This window comes from Melospiza georgiana, chromosome Z (genome assembly GCF_028018845.1).
Source record: "Melospiza georgiana isolate bMelGeo1 chromosome Z, bMelGeo1.pri, whole genome shotgun sequence".
Classification (NCBI taxonomy): Eukaryota; Metazoa; Chordata; class Aves; order Passeriformes; family Passerellidae; genus Melospiza; species Melospiza georgiana.
Window position 1 is genome coordinate 58,536,113 of NC_080465.1, and position 20,134 is coordinate 58,556,246.

The window sequence follows — 20,134 nt, forward strand, 5'->3', positions numbered from 1 at the left end:
TGTCTGAGTATTTAATCAAGGGCATCATCTCAGCATATAAAAGCGAGAAAATTACATGGCTGAAGTGAATTAAGCTTTAATGTTTAAACACACAGGAATTATGTGCTGCCACCTATATTCAGATTAGTGGTAAAGATCAATGATAGTGTATTGATAAAGTCTCAGGTCATTTGTTATCTTGCTTAGTGTAGAGATAGTGCTGGTAATGTCATGACCTTCTAATGGGCCAAAGAACCATATTTAAAATGTTAATCCCAGTAAGAATTTTTTTTTGTGCTATAAAAGGTGCCCACTCATTAAAGTAAAAGCGTTTTAACCCTTTCCCTCTGTGGATTAAGAGTCAAATATTGACCACTAAGTTATCTGTAGCTCAGTTTCCCGGAGATAGAGTAATTAATGGAAAGGCATAAGAGGAATTACTGTAATAATATTGGTAATAAATAATTCTCAGTATGAAGTTCTTCATTATCATGTTTCATATCACAAAATGCTGTGTTCACACATTCTTCTTTGGCTGGGGTAGTTTTCCTCTGACATCAGCACAATAATGAACAATCTTACATTTAGTCCATGCAGATACATTGCTTAGTTGAGTGCCTTCTGTACAGTTAGGCCTCATTTCAGGAAAGTATTTAACCATTTACCTAAGTCCTTTGGCTTTGTGTGTGCTTAATTCTAAAGCATCAGCTTAATTGCTCTCTTGAACAGTGCAGCTTATTACAATAGAGGGCCTTAATAGTCACGTCTGTAACCTTTTAGGAACTTCGTAGTTACTGTGTCAGGATGTATTTTTTGCATCAGTCATGGCCACGATTTAAATGAAGAATAAATTTTAATGTGTTGTTACTCAGACCATTCTGTAACCTAACAAAAGACCTCTTAGCATATATTTAACGCCATTCAAATGCCAGAGTTAAAAAATGCCAAGATGTGAATAAGGGGGAAAATGCAGTAAAAAGCTCAGATTGCTTGATAATTAGCAGAACTCATTTATAAACAAAGGCAAAATGACTCAAATGAAATGGCAAAAAAAACCAGCTAAACAACTTGTTTCAACAACTCATCAAAACCAGTATAGTAGTTTACCAAAAGGCAGTAATTTTTTTGTTGGCTTATTTATTTTTGTAGTTCAAGGAACAGTTAACCTTATTTAAAAGGATTTCAAAGGTTCAGGCTGCTTTGTTTCTTTGATAGAAAAGCTAATGCAGAGAGATACGTTGTTATACTTAAGCTAGAGTCTTAATAAATTAAAACTTCTCTAGCCTGTATTTAAAATAGTGATTTTTATTTAATTTGACATCTTTAATGTACAAAGCATTATGATTTTTTCCCCCACTTAACCTATGAAGAGAAAAGTTTGGAAACAAAAGCAAATGACCACCATCTGCAGCATGTTGTTTGCAAGTTTGCTGAAGTCCAAAGATTTCAATTGCCTTTGGCTCCTGGGAGCATGGAAGACATGATTTAGAAGGTTTTTTTGAGGGAAGGAATTGAGGTTCTCTACATATGGTTCTTGCCATGTGGTGAAGAAAGCAGGTGGAAACCAAGTTGGGTTATGTTTGCTTCACAGTAAACATTCTTGTCATACATTTTTGGGCATAGATAACCTCTCAGGAACCTTAAATAGAGCACTCTTAAAGAGAAAGTTTGAACAAAAGAGGAATTCTTTCCTAAAGCAATGGATTATGAGGTGCGCATCCTTAAAAGCACAGGACAAGTTGGAAAATGTGAAAGTCTAAGATGTCTTTGAAATGTGGTACATGATTTTTCAGTTGCTCTTTTATAGTGAGTCAGAATGTACAAGAAGAAAGGACAAATCTTGAGATCTGAATTCAGTTTCAGTCAATCTTTAGCTACTTTGCACTTTACTTACTATATTGCAGACAGTAGAAAATTACTTCATTGTCTAGGAGTTTTTTTAATATGGAAGACTCCCTGGAGACCTGCTGAGATGCATTTGAACAGAGGTTTTAACATATTCTTTTACATAGGCTGTTTATTTTGATTAAAATAGTGATCTGGATGGTTTGGGGTAACAGAAAATAAGATTCGTATTTTTTCTAATGATTAAATTTCTCTTCAAAAAGGAATCTTATCTTTGAGGAGTTCAGGAGGAAAACTCTTGCCTCTGACTGTTGCAGGTTGCAAAGGTGAAAATGTTCAAATGTTGAGCATTTGAGTAATGATTACCAATTGCTCTTCAACAGTGCACTATCACAGATTATAGTTTACTTTTTTACTCTAGAATTATGGTATGATTTGAATGTCTGGTGGAAATTGTCTCAGGCCAAGAAATGCACAAGAGCAGACATTTTTCTGTTTGGCAGCCAAACTGTACCACTCAAGTATTCACTGACTGTAGTTTACTGATGTTCAAGATATTCAGACCAACTGATGAAAAAATTCCATCATTCTTGTTAAGCAAGAAAAGCCCAAACCTCTGACTATGCAAAAGATTACTATTGTGAGACTATGCTAAGGACATACGATTTATTTATATTTTATATTTTATATTTTCTGTTGGCCAGTGTTGGGAGAACTTTGTTGGTCTAGATGTGAGGTTCTTTGGCCCAGCATGACTGCTCTCTAGCTTTTCCCATTGATGGGCTCTAACTGCAATTTTGCCCACACAAGTGGTCTAAATTCTATTCTATTATGTCTTTGTGCCCCAAGTATCAGATTGCACTATGAACAGTTGATTCTTCAGTTTTTTTTCTTTAATGCTGAACAAGTATTTTAGAGTTAGAATGAAAGGAAGAAATAGTTTATGTGCACAGTAATTGATTTTTAACAAATAATGAAGAAGTAAAGGCTTCACAGTAGACAGGAATGGGTTTTGCCACACCTGTGCATTCCTCTCTTCACACGTGCCTCCTGGTGCCTTTATAACAAACAGGATGAAGAAGCGGTGTGCAGGAAAAGAAAATATAATTTTTCTGTGATACTCTGCTTTTCATCCTAATCCTGTCTGTGATTTGAAAAATAGTTACAATGTTTCAGGCAGACAAGATCATAATTCAGTTGTGAATGAGGTGATTTCACTACAGGTTGAAGATTGGAATTAATTTGATTAATTTGGAAACAGTTTTGAGAAATATGCAACAGGAAAATTAAGAAAATAGCGTCAGTTTTACCTCTCTGAAATGTATCTGAGACTAGTGAATTGTTTTTTCTTCTGTGTCAGTAACTTACACACAAAAAAAAGTAAATAAGCGGGTTTTGCACATTTTATCAATTCAGTCTTTACTTATACATATTGAAATACTGTTTCTTTCACTCTTGAAGGAATGAGAATCCCAAAACTCTGTAATAGGAACCGTGGGAGCTTCATAATTTGAAAAGGGATGGGAGGAATAATATAGTCTGTGTTGAATTCCATGGTTTGTCTGTCTTATTTAGTTTAAAAAAAATTATTGCACATTAGATCATAATCTTTGCAATCTCTTGAGTGTTTTTAAAGACCAGGTGGCATTGTACAGTACAAAGCTTTTCCGATCATATTTGTAAGCAGAGAAACTGATTTAGATCAGAACCTATCTTGTCCATATGATGTACAAAGATAAGTATCTCTGGGTGAAAAATTTTTTTAAGTCTTTTTATTCAGAGACAGTATGTAGCAAGAGTAAGCCTGATGGAGAATTCTGTAGTCCTTGTACTGTCTTTAGAAGAAATTATAAGAAGGAAAAGAAAAAGTTCTACCGTTAATAATAGTTGTGCTACTTGGTGATCCTGCAGTCTTTCATTTGCATCTCCAGTTCTTCCTTTGCTAGTTTGCTCAGCATTAGAGAGAGACTAATATGGAAGGGTAAAAGGAACAAGGTTAAATTACTATATTTCTCTATAGAACTTTCTCTAAAATGTTGTTTCCATGTCAGGAAAGAATATACTTTCCCTATGGGTCTCTTAAATAGACACAAGACAATTATACAGCAAAAAAAACTTCATTGATTGGAGCCCACTTTCTGGATAGCAAATTGCTTGCTAATAATTTTATGTATTCATTAGCTATTCTAACTTGGGTTTTATGTCAATAAATTCAAATTACTTTTGTTAATGTGTTTGATTGGATAGTTTATTCATGTTAATAGCAAGCTGTGGTTTCATACTAAAATATCATATGTTCTGGGTTTGTTTGTGGATATCTGTGATGTTTCAGGGAATTTTTTCTCCTCTATGTTTTGCTCATGCTATTTTATATTATGTCTGGATTCATTCACTTTAGCTGAAGGGTGGGAATGATGACCAGAGCTTGTTAAAATATACACAGTTTATTAAATATAAAAATACTCTGGAATATTTCAGGGGTTAGTTTCATTTTACACTCTTGCATATTGGGAAACTAAATATTAGATTTTATAAGTTGCAAATTATTAGGGTGTCTGAGTCACCAAAATCTAATTTGATCACAAAATATTTTAAAATTAATTTTGTTTACAGATTGCAAGATTAATAATAAACAGCTATAACTTAATGTCAGAGAAAAGCATGTACTACTTTCTGTAGTACAGCAAGTGTGGGTATGTGCAATAGACAAGCAGTTTTATCAAAATGTACGTTTCTTCTCAAATGATACCTATATATATTGACTGGCAGAAATTGCTGCAGTTTTTTTTTCCCTGGCAGTATGAAAGAGATGGAGATTTCATTTTATAAAAGTTAACCATGACTCTGCTTTTTATGTATTAGTGAGAAGGACAATTCATGAAGCTGACTTGCAGGACTTGCAGTCCTTGTAGAAGCTGACTGCCGTTTATCTCAATTATTCAGTGTGCAGGTCAACATGCTTGTTGGGCAAACGTTCTTTTCTTTCATTTTGTGAGTGTGAGAAGCAAGACCTTTCTGCAGATAGGGCACTGTTCTCCATATCCATTAACAGATGTCAGCACATGCCTCAGGCAGGGTTAGCAAATACCACTCACAGAATCACATTCCATCAAGGCTGATAGACTCTGTCTTCTGGGTTAGACACATGGCCAACACATGTTGCTAGAGTCCAGTTCAGACACTTTGGTAGTATTCCTATCTGTGGGGGTTTTCTTTTCTTTTTTTCCCCTTTTTTTAAAAAAAATTAAACTCTAAAAATGTTGTTTTCTCCCAAATGTGACCGATAGTAGAGTATGTGACAGCACAGCAGAGCACAGATAAACCTTGTTTGCTTTTTTAAGAAAGGTATGTAAACAAATGAATCAGTAAACCACGATGTTTCTGGTATAGCCAAGGAGTGGCTGAGATAGGTTTTGTATTTTCAAGCAAAATAGTCGAATAAAAGATGAAGCTGACATCTTGTATGTTGTTAGTGCTTAAAGCAGACAAATGTAGAGTCATGTGTGCAGGATATTGATGACCACATTTAAAAATACGTGAGCAGTAATTACCAGATCTCCTCATTCTACCTCAGATAAAGTGGGATAAATGTTGCTGGTGAACTCCAGAGTAGTACTAATGCAAACACAAGTAATGAGCTTGTGTCCATAAACCTATTTAACAAAAAGACTGGCTTTAAGCTAGGTATTTTGGATTGGATAAAATGTGGTTAGAGGCTCCAAACAAAAATCTTGAGCTGCTTTTAATATCTTGTTGGGTGTGGTACCTTGCAGCCAATGTTACTAGGTTTCAGCACTGAAATTTGTCCTGTACATCTGAGTGATGCCTTTGACAGAACAGTAGCTCTTTTACCTTTGCCTCTCTTCTCTCTTCATCCATCTTTGCAAGTTAAATGCCCACAGCAATGGAAAATAAATAGTCAGGTAGAGACCGTACACAGGGGGTTTAAAGCTATCAGAGGAGGGACAGCTGGGAAACAAGAGCTTGACCTCATTGAGAGCAGTGCTGTGACATGTTGCACCCCATTATAACCCTTATCACAAACAACATGACTGCTGTTGCCCCCCAGATACAATGAGTTCTTCACAAGTTGCAGCAAAAGAGAAATTCATAGAGACCAGGTGAAAGTCATGTGTGCCAGCATTGATGGAATTTTACAAAAGCAGAGTCTGAGAAAACAGTTTTAATAAACTGCATGAAGAATGTCCAGCTCTTCGTTTAGGAGATGCAGAATGATGTGAAGTGGGTGAGACTGCTGCAGTACTTGAGAATCTCTGGAGTACTCAGATTTGCAGATGGGAAATAAATGTTGATTTGTTAATTCTCTTCCTCATACCTTCTCATGGAAGAGCAATTAGTTTCTATTTTTTAATGTCTGCATTATCATTGAACATATATCTTTTTACAGTGCTAGGTATAAAAAGTCAATACAGGACCCAACTCTACAGACATAGTTATGAGCATAAGGGGCAATTATTAATTATAAGTGGAATAAACATGTTTCTGTAGAATTTATTTCTTAAAGAGCCTGTAAATCATGAAAATAAATAAAATATGTGTCTCTTCTTTAAACTAATTGCATTATGATGCAAGTGAAATTTCCGTTAATCAGTAGAACCAGAAAAAAGATATTTCAGGTCTGTCAGATTAATGAAACTAACACAAGATATATAATTCAAAGAACTTTTACATTTTAAATAGAACATTTCCCTTTCTCAGTAAAATGTACTCCTTTCCTCCAGTGTTTTGCATTCTTTTTTTGCCATAATTCTAATAGAAGACTCTTGTATGTAGGCTTTCTTCGTTTTGCAAACAACAGGTTTCAGCCAAGGCGCTTTAGGAAGTTTTCAACAATCAGGCCTTATTAAAGAGAAAAAAAGAATAGTTTTGGTTTTTTTTTTTTTAATCCAGACGTATAAAGACTTTTATCATACTGTTTTTGAGGAGGTTTCTTGGTTCTGGAAATAAAGAGAATTAAAAGTTCATAAGTGGTCACCTGCAGCATATCTGTGGACTTCAATAGTATGTGAGAAATGAAGTTCAAGAAAGTGAACTTTGATCAGTTATTTTACCAGTGTTGTAAGCCTGGCTTATCCAGGAAGTTTCCAGATCAATTGCTGATGTAGAAGTAGGTGGTTTTGACATTTCAAAAGGTCTAGTTTTTTAATCAGCACAGAATAAAAATAATTTTCATGAATTTAGGGGGTTTTTTTGTATTTTTTTGGTTCTGAATATTCTGTGACTCTTCTGAGTTAGTGCTTAACAGGTTGTTTTGTTTAAAAACCTGAATGCTAGGTTAAACAGTTTTGTTTAATGTTTTTTCCCATTTTCTAGTCCCTATAGTAAGTCAGTTGTTTTTCTGTATTAAATAGGCAGCATGAAGTACCAGGTACAATGGTAGCTGATGAGAACCCTGTTCTTTAACAAAAAAACCCCCTAGCCTTACATCAGGAAGGCACAATGTCTCTCTTGTACTGGTGGCTGGTAAAGAAGGGGTAAAGGCAGGAGATTCTGCAGGAGGACAAGCCACATAAACCTGATACTTTTTCTCGTGAAGTTCATCTTAATGCAGCTCCTTTCTTTCTGATTTTTGCTTTTGAACACACCCAGGTAATGTGGAAAATCTCCCAGATGGGAGGAACATAGCAAGATTAAAAGGGGAAGGTTGATCTCCCGCAGATGCCTGTGAAGTGAAATGCAGAGAGATCACCTGCCTCTTTTAAGAAATGTGATAGATGCTTGCAGCCGGTTGTGAAACAGTGATCTGAAGTCTGATGAACCCTTTCAAGAGCGGGAGCCTGATTCTCCTCAGCTGTGTAATTATGATGGAAGGGAGCCAGACGAAGGCAGAGACCAGGGCGCAACCTTTTGAGAGGCTTGTTCCGGCAGAGTGGGTGGGAGAGAAGAAGGAAGGGTACAAATAATAAGTTTCTCTGCCTGATTGATAATGAACTAGTAATAAGTGGCCTTATAGCAATAAATTTCCCATGGAAGCCTGATGATTGCAGAGAAGCTTTAGCCGAGTGCATGTGACCACATCTTATTTTGATCAGCTGTAGCACAGCAAAGCTGTGTAATTATCATAATCTAACAATTAGCCTGGCATCCTTTCCCAGTATTTAATTACTCCAATAAATGCTAATTGAATAGAAGACTTAATGACAAGAGAATAAGTTTCTTTCTGCATTGTGTATTTAGCTTGCAGTCTTTTCTAGGAATAATTTTGAAAACTGTTTTATTGAACAGTAGCCTTGATTTTGTGTCCTACATAGTGTTTTTTCATGGTGTCTTGAACTTGTTTTAACTTGTGAAATGGTAACCTGAGGACTGAAAGGTCATGGACTGCTTCTTTATATTAGAAGGTTTTTTTGTTTGCTTGCTCAGGGTAGCAATATCCTGCTAGAGATCTAAAATGTCAATGGCTTGCTACTGTTAGCAAACATTTCTCTTAGCATCTGGAAAATGTTGAATTTTCTTTTGGTTTGAATAGACTAAAATTAAAATAGCTCTTTGATTGCTTCCTTGTTTGTGCATCAGAATCGTTGTTGATGTCAGCAGAGCTATGGGAACAGAGTTTATGAAATGTTGTGACAAAAGCCAGTAAAAAGAGCAGAAATGCATTAAAGAAGTTATTTTTCCATAGCACAGAAATAGCATCTTTAAAATTATCTGCAGTAAAATGGTACATGTAATCCCACAACCCCTCAGATAATTAACAACCACAAGATTTCCCCCTTCACACTTAAAGCTGTTAAGTTGGTTGAAATGAGGGGGCTTGAAGAGTGTAAAAGAATAACAAGGCATAAATTATGCTGCTATGTTCCAGTCACAGCATGCGAGGAGAGCTTGGAATAGTCCTAATGCACTACACTTTCCATCTAAACACAGACAAAAGCTATGGGCAAGCTCAGCGCCATGAAACGGTGAATCAAGACATCCTGAGAGCAACTAAAATGTTGTCCTTTTAAATGATGTTAACATTTTCCAGCAAATGTTTGGGTTTTGGTATTGTGTGTACAAATAACTACCAATACTCATCTCTGTTAACAATCATTTAAGCAAATAGTTTCATAACCAGTAACAGAAAATTTTCAATCTGTTTCTATATTTTTCCAGTTCACAATCTTCCTGTGCATAGAGTATTTGTAAGCGGTGTTTCTGTAGTCTAACAACATTAAACTTACTGGAGATTCAGCCTTCGTTTGGACACCCATAGAATCTTCTCACTTGGCTTGCTTTTTCCATGGTATTTTTACGAATGGCCTTCTCTCTGGAACCTCACTGTCTCCATTAAATTTAATTTAAAAGTGGCTTAGCCTCCATGAAAGTAAAAAAGGAGGAGTTGAGTGACTAGCATTTGTAGCAGAATGGGCATGCTGCTCACAGAAATCTTTTTTCCTTAGGAAATGGAACAAGTAGTGTTTTGCTGTGCTGTTCTGAATAATTGTGGGTAACTGTAGTTTGTATTTACACCAAGAATAAATCAGTTGGGTGAATTTTGTTGATGTTGTTTTACATTTCAGGTTATCATGTGAGAAAAAGGTGACAGGGGCAAGGCATTTGACAGTGGCAGTGTCCTCTGTATGTTGGTGTTAACAGGCTGTGTAGGCTCTAGGTGTCAGAATAGGGATCATTTGCATCTGATCATTTCCAATACCTGACTGAAGACCAGAATTTCATAATTTATTGTCAGAGCAGTTATTTGGAGTATTTTCTGGTTCACAGTGAAGCCTTGCTTCATACATTTGACAGAACAGATTCTGAATAAAGAAAGGTTGACACAGTAAAAGGCAAATTTTCCACTACACTTATCTTGAAGTAGAGCATCTGGTGTGTCAATTTTACAGGAAGAGCAATAGAATATAACTAATAGGATTTGTAGTGGAAGTAACGAGCAGAGCTATTGGAATTTTTTATCTGTCTAAATGAACAATTAGTGTTATTTGTGCTGTTCTTAAACTGGATTTTTGTAGTGTTTATTCAAAGAAAGAAAGAAAGAAAGAGAGAAAGCAAACAAAATTGTTATTGTGTTTTAAATATCTGTTTCAATAAATTGTAACTTTTCTCCAATGACCAGCAAAGACATTAAGTTCAAGATGAGTCAATTAGGCTTCAGAACTTAAAATTATGAAGAGAAGCATGCACACAGACCATGTGCTTTCCCTTTGTTAATTGATAAACAGAATACAGGAGGCAGAATACTAATTATTTACAAAATGTTTTGCTAGTTTTATTTTTCTGTGGTTAACATAACCATGAAGTTTTCTCTCTGCATCCTGAATACCTGGATATTTCATGAGTGGCACTTTAGCACAGAAATATTCCTGTAACAGGCTTTGCTGGAAGCAGTGTTCAAGTTTTGTGTAGGAAGTTGATGTTTGTTGGTTATGGAAATATTTAGGTGTAGAAACTACTTAACTATCTGTCTCTCTCTTCAAAATGGTTTTTATAATGCTACTGCATAATAGCTGGCTTTATAGTATGCAACTTCCAAGACACTGTTTGAATGTCACCTGACAAAAACCAAAGGTTAACTATGTTTGAGGAATAGCAGTGTTTTGCTGTGTGTAAGCTGGAGTGCATGGAGACAAATGACATTATTTGCAAAAAGGTGTGTCAATTCGGTCAGATTTTTGGAGAAGCCTTTTTGGTTGGTTTCTTCCACAACACCATGCTCTGTTGTGCAAAATCTAGATACAGTGGGTTTCTTCCTGTATTAAAGTTCCTGTAAACCACATGGTTCCAAAAGGCGTGGGAGGCTGGGTGAGGACCTGCCAGAACAGGATGACCTAACTGGGAAAAGAGAAAGTATAGCAGTAACATAATAGCAAGTTTTCTGTTTGGAATGGGACTGGAAAAAGGGACAGGACATCTGCTATTCCTGTAATGCTATATCTGCAAACGTCTCTTAATGGACTCCATCTTCCCTTTAGGTGTTTCACTCCTCAGTGTATGTAGATGGGTAAATGTTGATCAGTCCTTTATTTGAAATGGAACTTCTGTTTCACTGTAATATCTGGCATTACACTATTAATAAGAGGTTTTCAGCCTCTTGTGTGTAAATTTGAGTGTTTTCCACTCAAATGGGGTGTCAAATTCTTGGAAGTGTGTTTGTGAAGTGTTTTCTTTAATAGCTTTGAGGACTAAGCTGATGAATTTTTTTGTGAGTTACTCATGGCCATCCCTTCATTTTCTGTTCTGATTAGAAGACTTTACCATTCCTCTTTGTGGAGGTAAATACAACATGCTGCTTGTAGCTCGAGAAAGAGGAATGGTCTCAGTTCACTCTTACAGTAAAGTTAGAGATGTTGTAGTCTCTTTGGAAACATAAAATTAGTTCTACATCTCTTTACATGCCTGCTGAGTTTTTGATTACTGACTTCTTTAGGATATTGCAAGACAGGAAATAAATACCTTCTCTCTGATTCATAGTTGGTTAATAACCTGGAGTAAAGAGACTTCACTCAGAGCTGCTTGATAAAATACCTTGGTATGTATTTTCCCTGGAGGAGGTTCACTCCCATGCCAACAACATTGGATTGAGCCCAGTTTAGATTGCTTAAAATATTCACAATCTCCTTCACTTTCTCCACTCGTGAATGTAAACACTACCTACTTATGGTGGATGACTGACTAAAGAAATTGTTGTGAGATCAGGGGAACGGGAGGAAAAGACACTGGGATGAAAAGGACTTGGTTGTGTGCTTCATCCTCAGATCTGCTTTGCAGGGAGCACTTCAGAGTCTGGGGTGTGCTGGAATGAATGGAGACCCTCAACTGTTTAAACACTTAGGAAAAAAGAAAGAAGATGGAATCTACTAAAATACCAGTGATCAAAGAGGATGGTTACATTGTGGTTTTGTTTATTTTGCAAGAATACAGAGGGAAACTTTGCCAGAAGGGAGACAGATGAGGTTTGATTTTGCTTTTTTTGCATCATCTCACTGGTGCAGATTACAAGTTTGATTTCACTGCTAAATTGGAATTAAGGTGTGATCACACATATGTCACATTGTATGTCTCCTTGTTCTTATAATCCTCATTATCATGGGCTGTGCAGTGGATTCTTCCCTTCAAATTCAGCTATTTACAGTACAGACACTGTCTGGGAAGTGTCTCTCCAGACTCTGCTTTTGGTTAAAGGAGAGAATTAGCTGCTTCTGGAAGTGTGATCCATCTCATTACAATGTACTAAAGACACTGGATGAATTGAACATCAGAACAACAGAAGTTCCTATTGCTCTCCATTGACTTTTAAAATAATGTGGAAAAGCAGTTCACATAAGGCTATTTGTCTTGTAAAAGTCTAATGGTAGAGAGGGTCAGTGTGATCTTGAATGTATTACATAAGTATAAATCTGGAAGCATACAGTTTGTGTTACAGAACTGTAGTTGGGCATTATGGTGAAGGCAGGCTGATAAAAGAGGTAACCTTGAGAAAATGAAATAGTTTATCACTTACAGGGTAAAACAGACAAACAAGAATTCTGTCCGCACACAAACACACTTGTATATAAGTATGTATCAATTTTTACTTACTAAAACTGTAATTGAAAAAATAGAGATATTCTTGCCTGAATGTGTCTTTTCTAGTTGTATCTTACACTCTTCTTCATTACCAGTAAGAAAAGCATACTGTTAACTGATTCAGAGAACAGATGTCAATTTGAAGACAATACATTTTTGCAAAAGTGTTAAGACATTATCTGTTCAGGTGACAGGTTTTGGAAGCACTGGGGTACAAAAATATGTATCTTGACCAACAGTTTTGCTAAATGTAAATTCTCCTGGAAGAACTGTGGTTCTAAAAGGCTTTTCCCTGTTATAGAGTGGAACTGTGATGCTGTGCACTGGCTGAAATTATACAGATCTATCATGCCTTGATGTGTATTCAGTTTTTCCCCTTTAAAAAGCTATTTTATTGAAGTTAAATTATTGTAGGGATATGAAAAGGTGTAGTTTGCTCTGAATTTATCCTTGGAGGGCCAGCAAATCATTGCTTTTTCTCTGAAATTAGATAGAAGGATCCAGATGGCAGATTTCAAGCCCATCAGGTGTTTAAAATATGCCCCTCAGCTAAAAAGAAGTATTATAGTTAAATCTATCATGGCCTTTTTATTGCTCTGTGGTACACTTGACAACTGCTGCTGTGAAAGAGAGAAGCTACAAGTAGCCCAGTCAGCCTGAAGTGGAGTAGGTCAGTGGTTGGTTTCTTTAGCTGCCCCAGGGAGTTTAATGAACGCACAGACCTGGTTTATGGAATCGTTAAATCTATCATGGTTTAAGCTCCCATGAAGGCAGGGACTTTGCCCCCATACTTCCTACATACATAGGAGGCATTAGAAAAGTAACATAAGTAAAACATGCAGGGGAGAAACAAGGAAATCCTCCCTGCCCCCAACAAACAAGAATCTCACATCTCTAAGGAGTCGTCAGTAATAATAACAGCAATAATAAAATGCATCTGGGCTGGTGCCTTGCACTGCATTTCTCAGCTGGCACTCATTCAGATCTGTCACATTAGGCTGAGTGCTGATAATTTGTATCCCAGAATCCTTTTATCTGAACAGAGCAATATCTTCAATGTGTACTTTTGGTAAAGGGGAAGCACTGCTTTTCAAATCTCTTTAAAAACAATAGAGACTTTTCTTTGCATCTTGACAAGCTATTGCTTATTATGACGAAAAAGTAACCTATTTCTGTTCTTGCAGTAACTATAAGTACTTGCAGTCAAATCAGCTTTCAGCACAGGAGTGATTACTGAGTGATGCAGAGAAAAGAATATGTTTGGGTTATTTATTTGCATGCATATGCAGATGTTTATATAGACACTGATTTGGGAAGGCTGGTACAGTTTTGGCTTTTTTGCTGCTTCATTTTTTTTTCTTCAATTAAAAAAAAACACCAGCCAAATAAGACAGACACTTTCTTTGTTTATTTTTCAATAAACCCTAGAAAGATAGCCTATAACTGGGTGGGTAATGGCAACAGACTTATTTTGTAAGAGCAAAACCTTTATCCAAAAGGTTGTATGATCATATATAAGCATAATAAGTCTCTGATAGCTCTGGTGAATTGTAAGGGTAATTTTTGAGAGTGAATGTGCATGGCTGGGGTGAAATGAAGTGCCGTTAGTGATGCCCTTTCATATGAGAATGTCACCCTACAACAAGGTCATCGTGAGATAACTGTGCTTATGTTTGAACTCTTCCTGTGATTTCAGATTCCAGCGAGGCGACTACCACATCGATGTCTGTATCAACGACTACCTGGATGTGTTCTGCCCTCACTATGAAGACTCGGTGCCGGAAGATAAGACCGAACGCTATGTTCTGTACATGGTGAACTTTGATGGCTACAGCTCCTGTGATCACACTTCCAAAGGGTTCAAGAGGTGGGAGTGTAATCGGCCGCATTCCCCAAATGGACCATTGAAATTCTCGGAAAAGTTCCAGCTCTTCACGCCCTTCTCACTGGGATTTGAGTTCAGGCCAGGCCGGGAGTATTTCTACATCTGTGAGTATGGAGAGGTTTGCCGTTGATGCACAGCAGGTATAAGAAACGCAGCTATTTTTTTACCTATACTCTGTGAAAATACAGAGGGGAAAATGGTATATAACAAAAATGCCTTATAGTGAACACAGGCTTAAACTATCCCCAGATACATTAGCTAGGAATCTAGCTAGTGAAAGTGACATTAAATCATAGCTTCTTTTCTCTCATGAAATAGCATGGCAGCCTGTTCACTGAACTACAGCTGACTTTTAAAGCAAAATGCACCATTACATTTATTTCTGCATTCTGAGTTGGGGCAAGAAGGGGAGGATATAAATTGTCCCCAGATATGAAGAAAAATAATTAATCCTTTGTATGTGGAATACCTCAATTTCCTTACTTACTTTGATGAAATACTGTTGTCTCTGTCATATTTATCACCCAAGGAAAGTGAGGTCTGTGTAGTTCTTAAGTGATATCATGCTGCTGGTGTCAGTAGCCCAGTGGTATTTAAAACTGTAATTTCTCAGGCCAAATAATCCTAGTATTTGGCCAAGTGGCTTCTTTCTTCTACCTTCCTTTCCCCTACATCTTTTTCATGGGTGAGCTGTTTCTGTCAGCATGGCAATAGGAGTGCTCTGGGAGCAGGAGGCAGGCAGGTGAGGAGATCTGCATCAGGACTGCTCCAGGCACAAGATGCAGGAGACATCACATGGGTCTAAGGAAGTGAAAACACCAGTAGGTTAAAACCCAGTGGGTTAGGCAAACTGATTCCCTGACTCCACTGTGCAAGCCATATCATTTCAACTATCTTGTGTCTTTAATACTCCCAACAAAGATCTTATTTAATCAACTTATTTTTGTACCTGTAGCTTTCACTCCTAACAGGTTTTTACTGCTCCAGCTTTATTTTTTTTCCTGTTTTAGTATTAGACAACTGAGTTGAAAGCTTTACACAGACTGCAGATCCCAGTAAATATTGCTTTCATATGTGTAGCTGGTCTTTCTACTGTGGAACAGCCATTCCACCTCATTTCACCAGAGAAACTGAGTGTGTATGATCCCTGTTTTCAGCCTCATTTCTTCAACATTGAGATTTTTGTTTTCCCTTCCATAATCTACAGGGAAATAACAGTCTTAGTGGATAGTTTCTTATTAATTTCTTTTTCTTCCAGCAAGTAAAAACCTCTAGTGAGTAGTGCCTTTTCATCAGAAAAACTGTGCCTTGTTCTTGTGCTGAAACACAATAATAAAAATAATACTAAGAATAATATTTAAAAGAATGTAATTTAAAACTGAGGTTTGAGATGAAAAATAGTATAAAGGTATCAGAGTTAAGTAGATAATGTTCAGTAATAAGCAAATCTTGTGTAGGCCCAGTCCTATTTGTGTCACTTCAGCAAGAGTACTGTGTAATTCAAAATTCTGATGTCAGGCTCCCTTGGAATTGTGCAATTTTTTTTTGTGGAGTTTTGTTTTGTTTTGTTAGTTTTTTAAAATTCAGTTCCAGAGCATCATCAGTCAGATAAGCAGGAACAGTTAAGCTAAGGAATGCAGTCTGTAATCACAAGGTGCAATAAAGTGTAGCACTGGAATGGTGTCATTAGCTGCAAGCCTGAAAACTGCCCTAGTTTTCTAAATTTTTTAAAAATAAAAAAATATAAATGTTTAATAAAGATGAAAACCAAAGATGAAAGCAAAGGAAATCTCAGCTTGAGCTGTCCAATAGTGTCAATGTCAGAACATACAAAATCCATCGAACTCTCAAGCAAGATACTATAACTTAAACATACCCAGGTTGCTTATGCCTGTTTTTCCTCATTTGTGCTCAAATTCAATGTCACTAAAAATCATATAACTTTCATTAAAAATCTATAAGCCCCCGTCAAGGGCTCCCTCCAAAATAATTGTTCTGAAGAGCTTTAAAATTTGAAGAGCTTTATGGTATTCAACTGCATTCATATGGAATTTTTTAAATGAAAGGTAAAATAGTAAAAAATTAGCAATGAGATGAAAAATACTAGTTTAAGATAAGCTTAGCTGAAATTGAATTTTTGATTGTGTTTTAGCAACACAAAAACACTTTTCCTTCTTTTCTGTAGCTTAAGTATTTTTTTTTCCTTCACCCTTTGCTTTGCTCAGGGAATTAACAAGGGTATTCACATTGCAGAAGTTTCAGAGAAGCACTGTACAATAAGTTAACTATAATATGCCGACCTTCCCAGGGCATACTTGTCCATCCTGTAATGTTTTCCTCTTAGTCTGTGCTGAAAAAAGAAGATGGTGAAATGTTGTTGCTTATTTCCTCATCAAAATTGTAAGCAGGTGCTAGTTCAGGCTCTTTCTGCATCTGCATGTTAAAGAAATTAGTGCTTTGCCATGAAAGGTGTCCCTTGCATAGTAGATCTGAAGCCTTTGCCCTCTCTGAAGGAGAGAGAGAAAACTGACTATATAGGATCAGTCTGGCATGTTCTCTTAAAGGGTTACAAAATATGCTGTGTAGTCTAGACCTCTGAAAAGACAGAAATATGAAGTGGCTGGTTAGCTTTATTACTGTCTGGTGTTCTGTCAAAAATATTCACAGTTTACCTTTTAAGGACATGGCTTGCTTCTCTTGCTTCCATTATTTTCAGAAAATGAAATAATTTGTGAACAATCACTGTCTTTTTGTCTGAACTGTTCATTTGGAAAATACCACCATTCTTTGTTATGCCATTGCCTTTATATATTGCTCAGATGAACTTGGATCTCCATTCTTTGCATGTTCATTCTAGGATAATGCAAGGAAAAAAATCTTACATATCTTATATCAAATTTACATTGAGCAAGTGAATTCAACATTACAGTCATGCAATCAAAAGTACTGATTGAGTTTGCTTTTGAAAGAAGAAAAGGTTATTAAATATTTACAGAGAAATTAACTTTTATTTAGTTAGGGTGTGCACATTGTGGGGCTGGGGAAAGCAAATAATAGATCATGACCTGAAGTCTCAATTTTTACTTAGTTCTTATCAGGTGCTCATCTCAGGTTCGTGTACGCCAGCCTGTGAACAAACAAAATAGTATTACTACTGAAACAGAAGCAAATGAAATGTGGAGAAAGCAGAAACAAAATTGTGTCATGACATTGATTTTAATGTCCTTTGGAAGTTTCAGTATTCAGGTTAGGGTGAAGTACTGTGCAAGGTGAGATGAGCTCAAAAGCTAGGGAGAGAAAAAATCCTAAGGTGTAGAATGTTACATAGTTGTATGTTCAAAAATGATAATATAATTTTCATTATTTTAACTTAATTGCAGATAAGTTGGTAATGTGTTAAGGAAAAGTATAAGTGACAATTTGGCAAGTATACATCAGCGCTGTTGAAATAAAAAGGAGGATGTGTCTAGAGACAGGCTGGTACAGATTTCTGCAGAATCTTGACCTAAGTTTCCAAACCAAGCCGTTTTGTTGATTTCAGCTAGAGCTTAAAAGTGTTCTTTTCTTGAAAGCACCAGTGTAGTATCAAAAGTTTTACTAATGTGAGGGTGTGGTTCATGCTTTTTTCTGAGTCATCAGTCCAGTTATTACAGAGAAGAATTCAGTAATTTGTACTTATCTATGGGTAAAATATCTATGGTGTTTTTATCATATCCTCAAAGATTTTATGTATATTGTTTATTTTTAATTTGATCACTGTGAATCTTTTCATTTATATACACTTATACCTTTTTCCTAGAATGACAAGGTAGGTTTGCTCTTATTCTCAGTTCTCTAGCTTCTTTTCTGTTCTCCACAAGATTCTGACAATTTTTGCTAACAGTAAGCAGGCTTTACTTTTTATATATCTAGACATAACTTGTGTTTTTTTCCCTCCATTCTTCTTGAGAAGGGAGCCCCTTTCATCTTTTAAAAATCCTTATGAAAAGTTTAAAACCTGTGATTTATTTGTATAATTTTTTTGCTGCTGTTTCTTTCTAGTTATATCTCTTGCATGTGTCTTAGTTTATTTCAAAATGCTTATGCTATTTCTTTGTCTCCCCTTTAATGTGTCACTATCACTGTGCCTTTGTTAGCGCCATTTATTTGCATGAAGCTTCTGATTGTCAATTGAGAAAGCTTTGGTGAAATTTATTGCTTGTGATCACATCAGCATAGTGTCCTTTTACTATTAATTTCATAATAGTTAAAATAATATTTTTAAATAGTTCATGTGTTAATGGGTAAATTAAGAAGCAGCTTGTAAAATTGTTCTTTCAGTTGTGCGTATGCTTCTTAATAACATATAACCATCCCATACTCCTTTTTCTCATAGAATATATTCTCAAGAGACCTGATGTTACCTGTTCCCTTTATATTTTTTGTGTTTGGGTTTATTCTGCATTACCCTTTTTTCTCTGACTTAATTCCTTCTTTTCCTGAAATTTCTGATTCTGAGGGTTTTTATTCAAATGATATTCCATCCTGACAGTCTTAGCTGCTCCCTCTCTAGGAAAGGGTGTGATTTGCACTATTTCTAATGCAAAAATTGTGTCTTCTGTTAGCTGGTTCCACCTCTGTTTCTGGGTCCTCACACTGTTCCAAAAACCGTGAGACAGTCTCGAGTCCTGGATTCATTTTTCTCTAATAGCTGCCAGGTAGTGCAGACATCTGGAGGCTCCTCTGATTATAAGGATTTTAAGGAAAGAACAGTAGTAGAAAAAAGTGTTTGAATACCTACATGTCCTACTTGTGTCTATTAATTAGGTTGTTAGCTTGTTATATTAGTAAGGTCTCTATCTGAGCTCTTGTTGAGCCAGCAGCAGTTCTTGATGACAATTAAGCTAAACTTGCTCACTTTACTCCCTTCTACTATGTTTTGTGAGTGGTTAAGAGTTTAGTGTTTGTTTGTGCTATTATTTTTCTTTAGTCTCTGCTACAATTCTCTATCAATTTTTCTTTATCCTATGCAATTCCACATTTTCTGATCAGGCTTATTTATGAGAGGGTTATGATCTTTTTATCTCAATATGTAAGCTTAATTCATATTGCCCTGTGCTTGTTCACTACTTTCCACCTGAAATGTTTGTGATAGAACCATACTGAAATTCTCTCTCCAAGTGTCTTAGCCAGTGAATTGCTGGGGATGGGACAGGACTCAAAGCTACCACTGCTTGCTGCTGCTGCTGGTCCTTTATGGATTTTTGATTTTTAATAAAGAATTACTTGCACAATTTTGAAGTTAACTCACAGACTGTACGTATCCCTCTGTAAATCAGCAGCTAGCATAGGAAGTGAAGTGTTCACTTTTCATGGAAATTAACACAGACCTGACAATATGAGGAAGATCCTGGAAGCTTCCAGACTGCCAGCTTCGATATTGTTCTTTCGGGATTGGATCCAGTATAGCAGGAATTAAGAAGGGTGACTTTGCAGAGGCAAGGTCGAATAGCCTGTGATACTATACAGGAGAAAACTACTGAGAAATCTTCACTGCAATTAATTGTAATAGTTCTATAACAGGTATTTTTCATGTGCTAAAAAAAAAAATTATATTAAACAGCTGCATACATCTCATTGCTCTTGCTCAAGCACCAGCTTAATATTAGTGAATATCAATGTTTTGCATGAGCAGGCATGACTCACTGTAAGATGGTTATTTGATTTAGGGATCTCCATGTTTGCTAGAGGTTTAGCTTGATGTAGTGGGAGCAAGAGCAGGAAGACTGTGAACCGTAATTTTGTCTTATCAGAAAATGTAAATGTGAGCCCCTCAAAAAAGCTACACTTCTTGTTTTTTTAATCATCCTGCTATAAACCTGGAGATCTTGCATTATCAAAGCCAGTTGCTGCATTCAG

The 20,134-nt window shown here is 36.3% G+C and overlaps 1 protein-coding gene across 1 annotated transcript in view; it reads left to right on the forward strand.

The window, feature by feature from the left end:
- Window positions 1–20,134, forward strand: part of EFNA5 (ephrin A5) — a 203,713-nt gene that overhangs the window by 151,864 nt on the left and 31,715 nt on the right. The window contains exon 2 of the mRNA XM_058044441.1: window positions 14,048–14,340. Coding sequence (XP_057900424.1) covers window positions 14,048–14,340 — 293 coding nt within the window. The remainder of the gene's footprint in view (window positions 1–14,047; window positions 14,341–20,134) is intronic.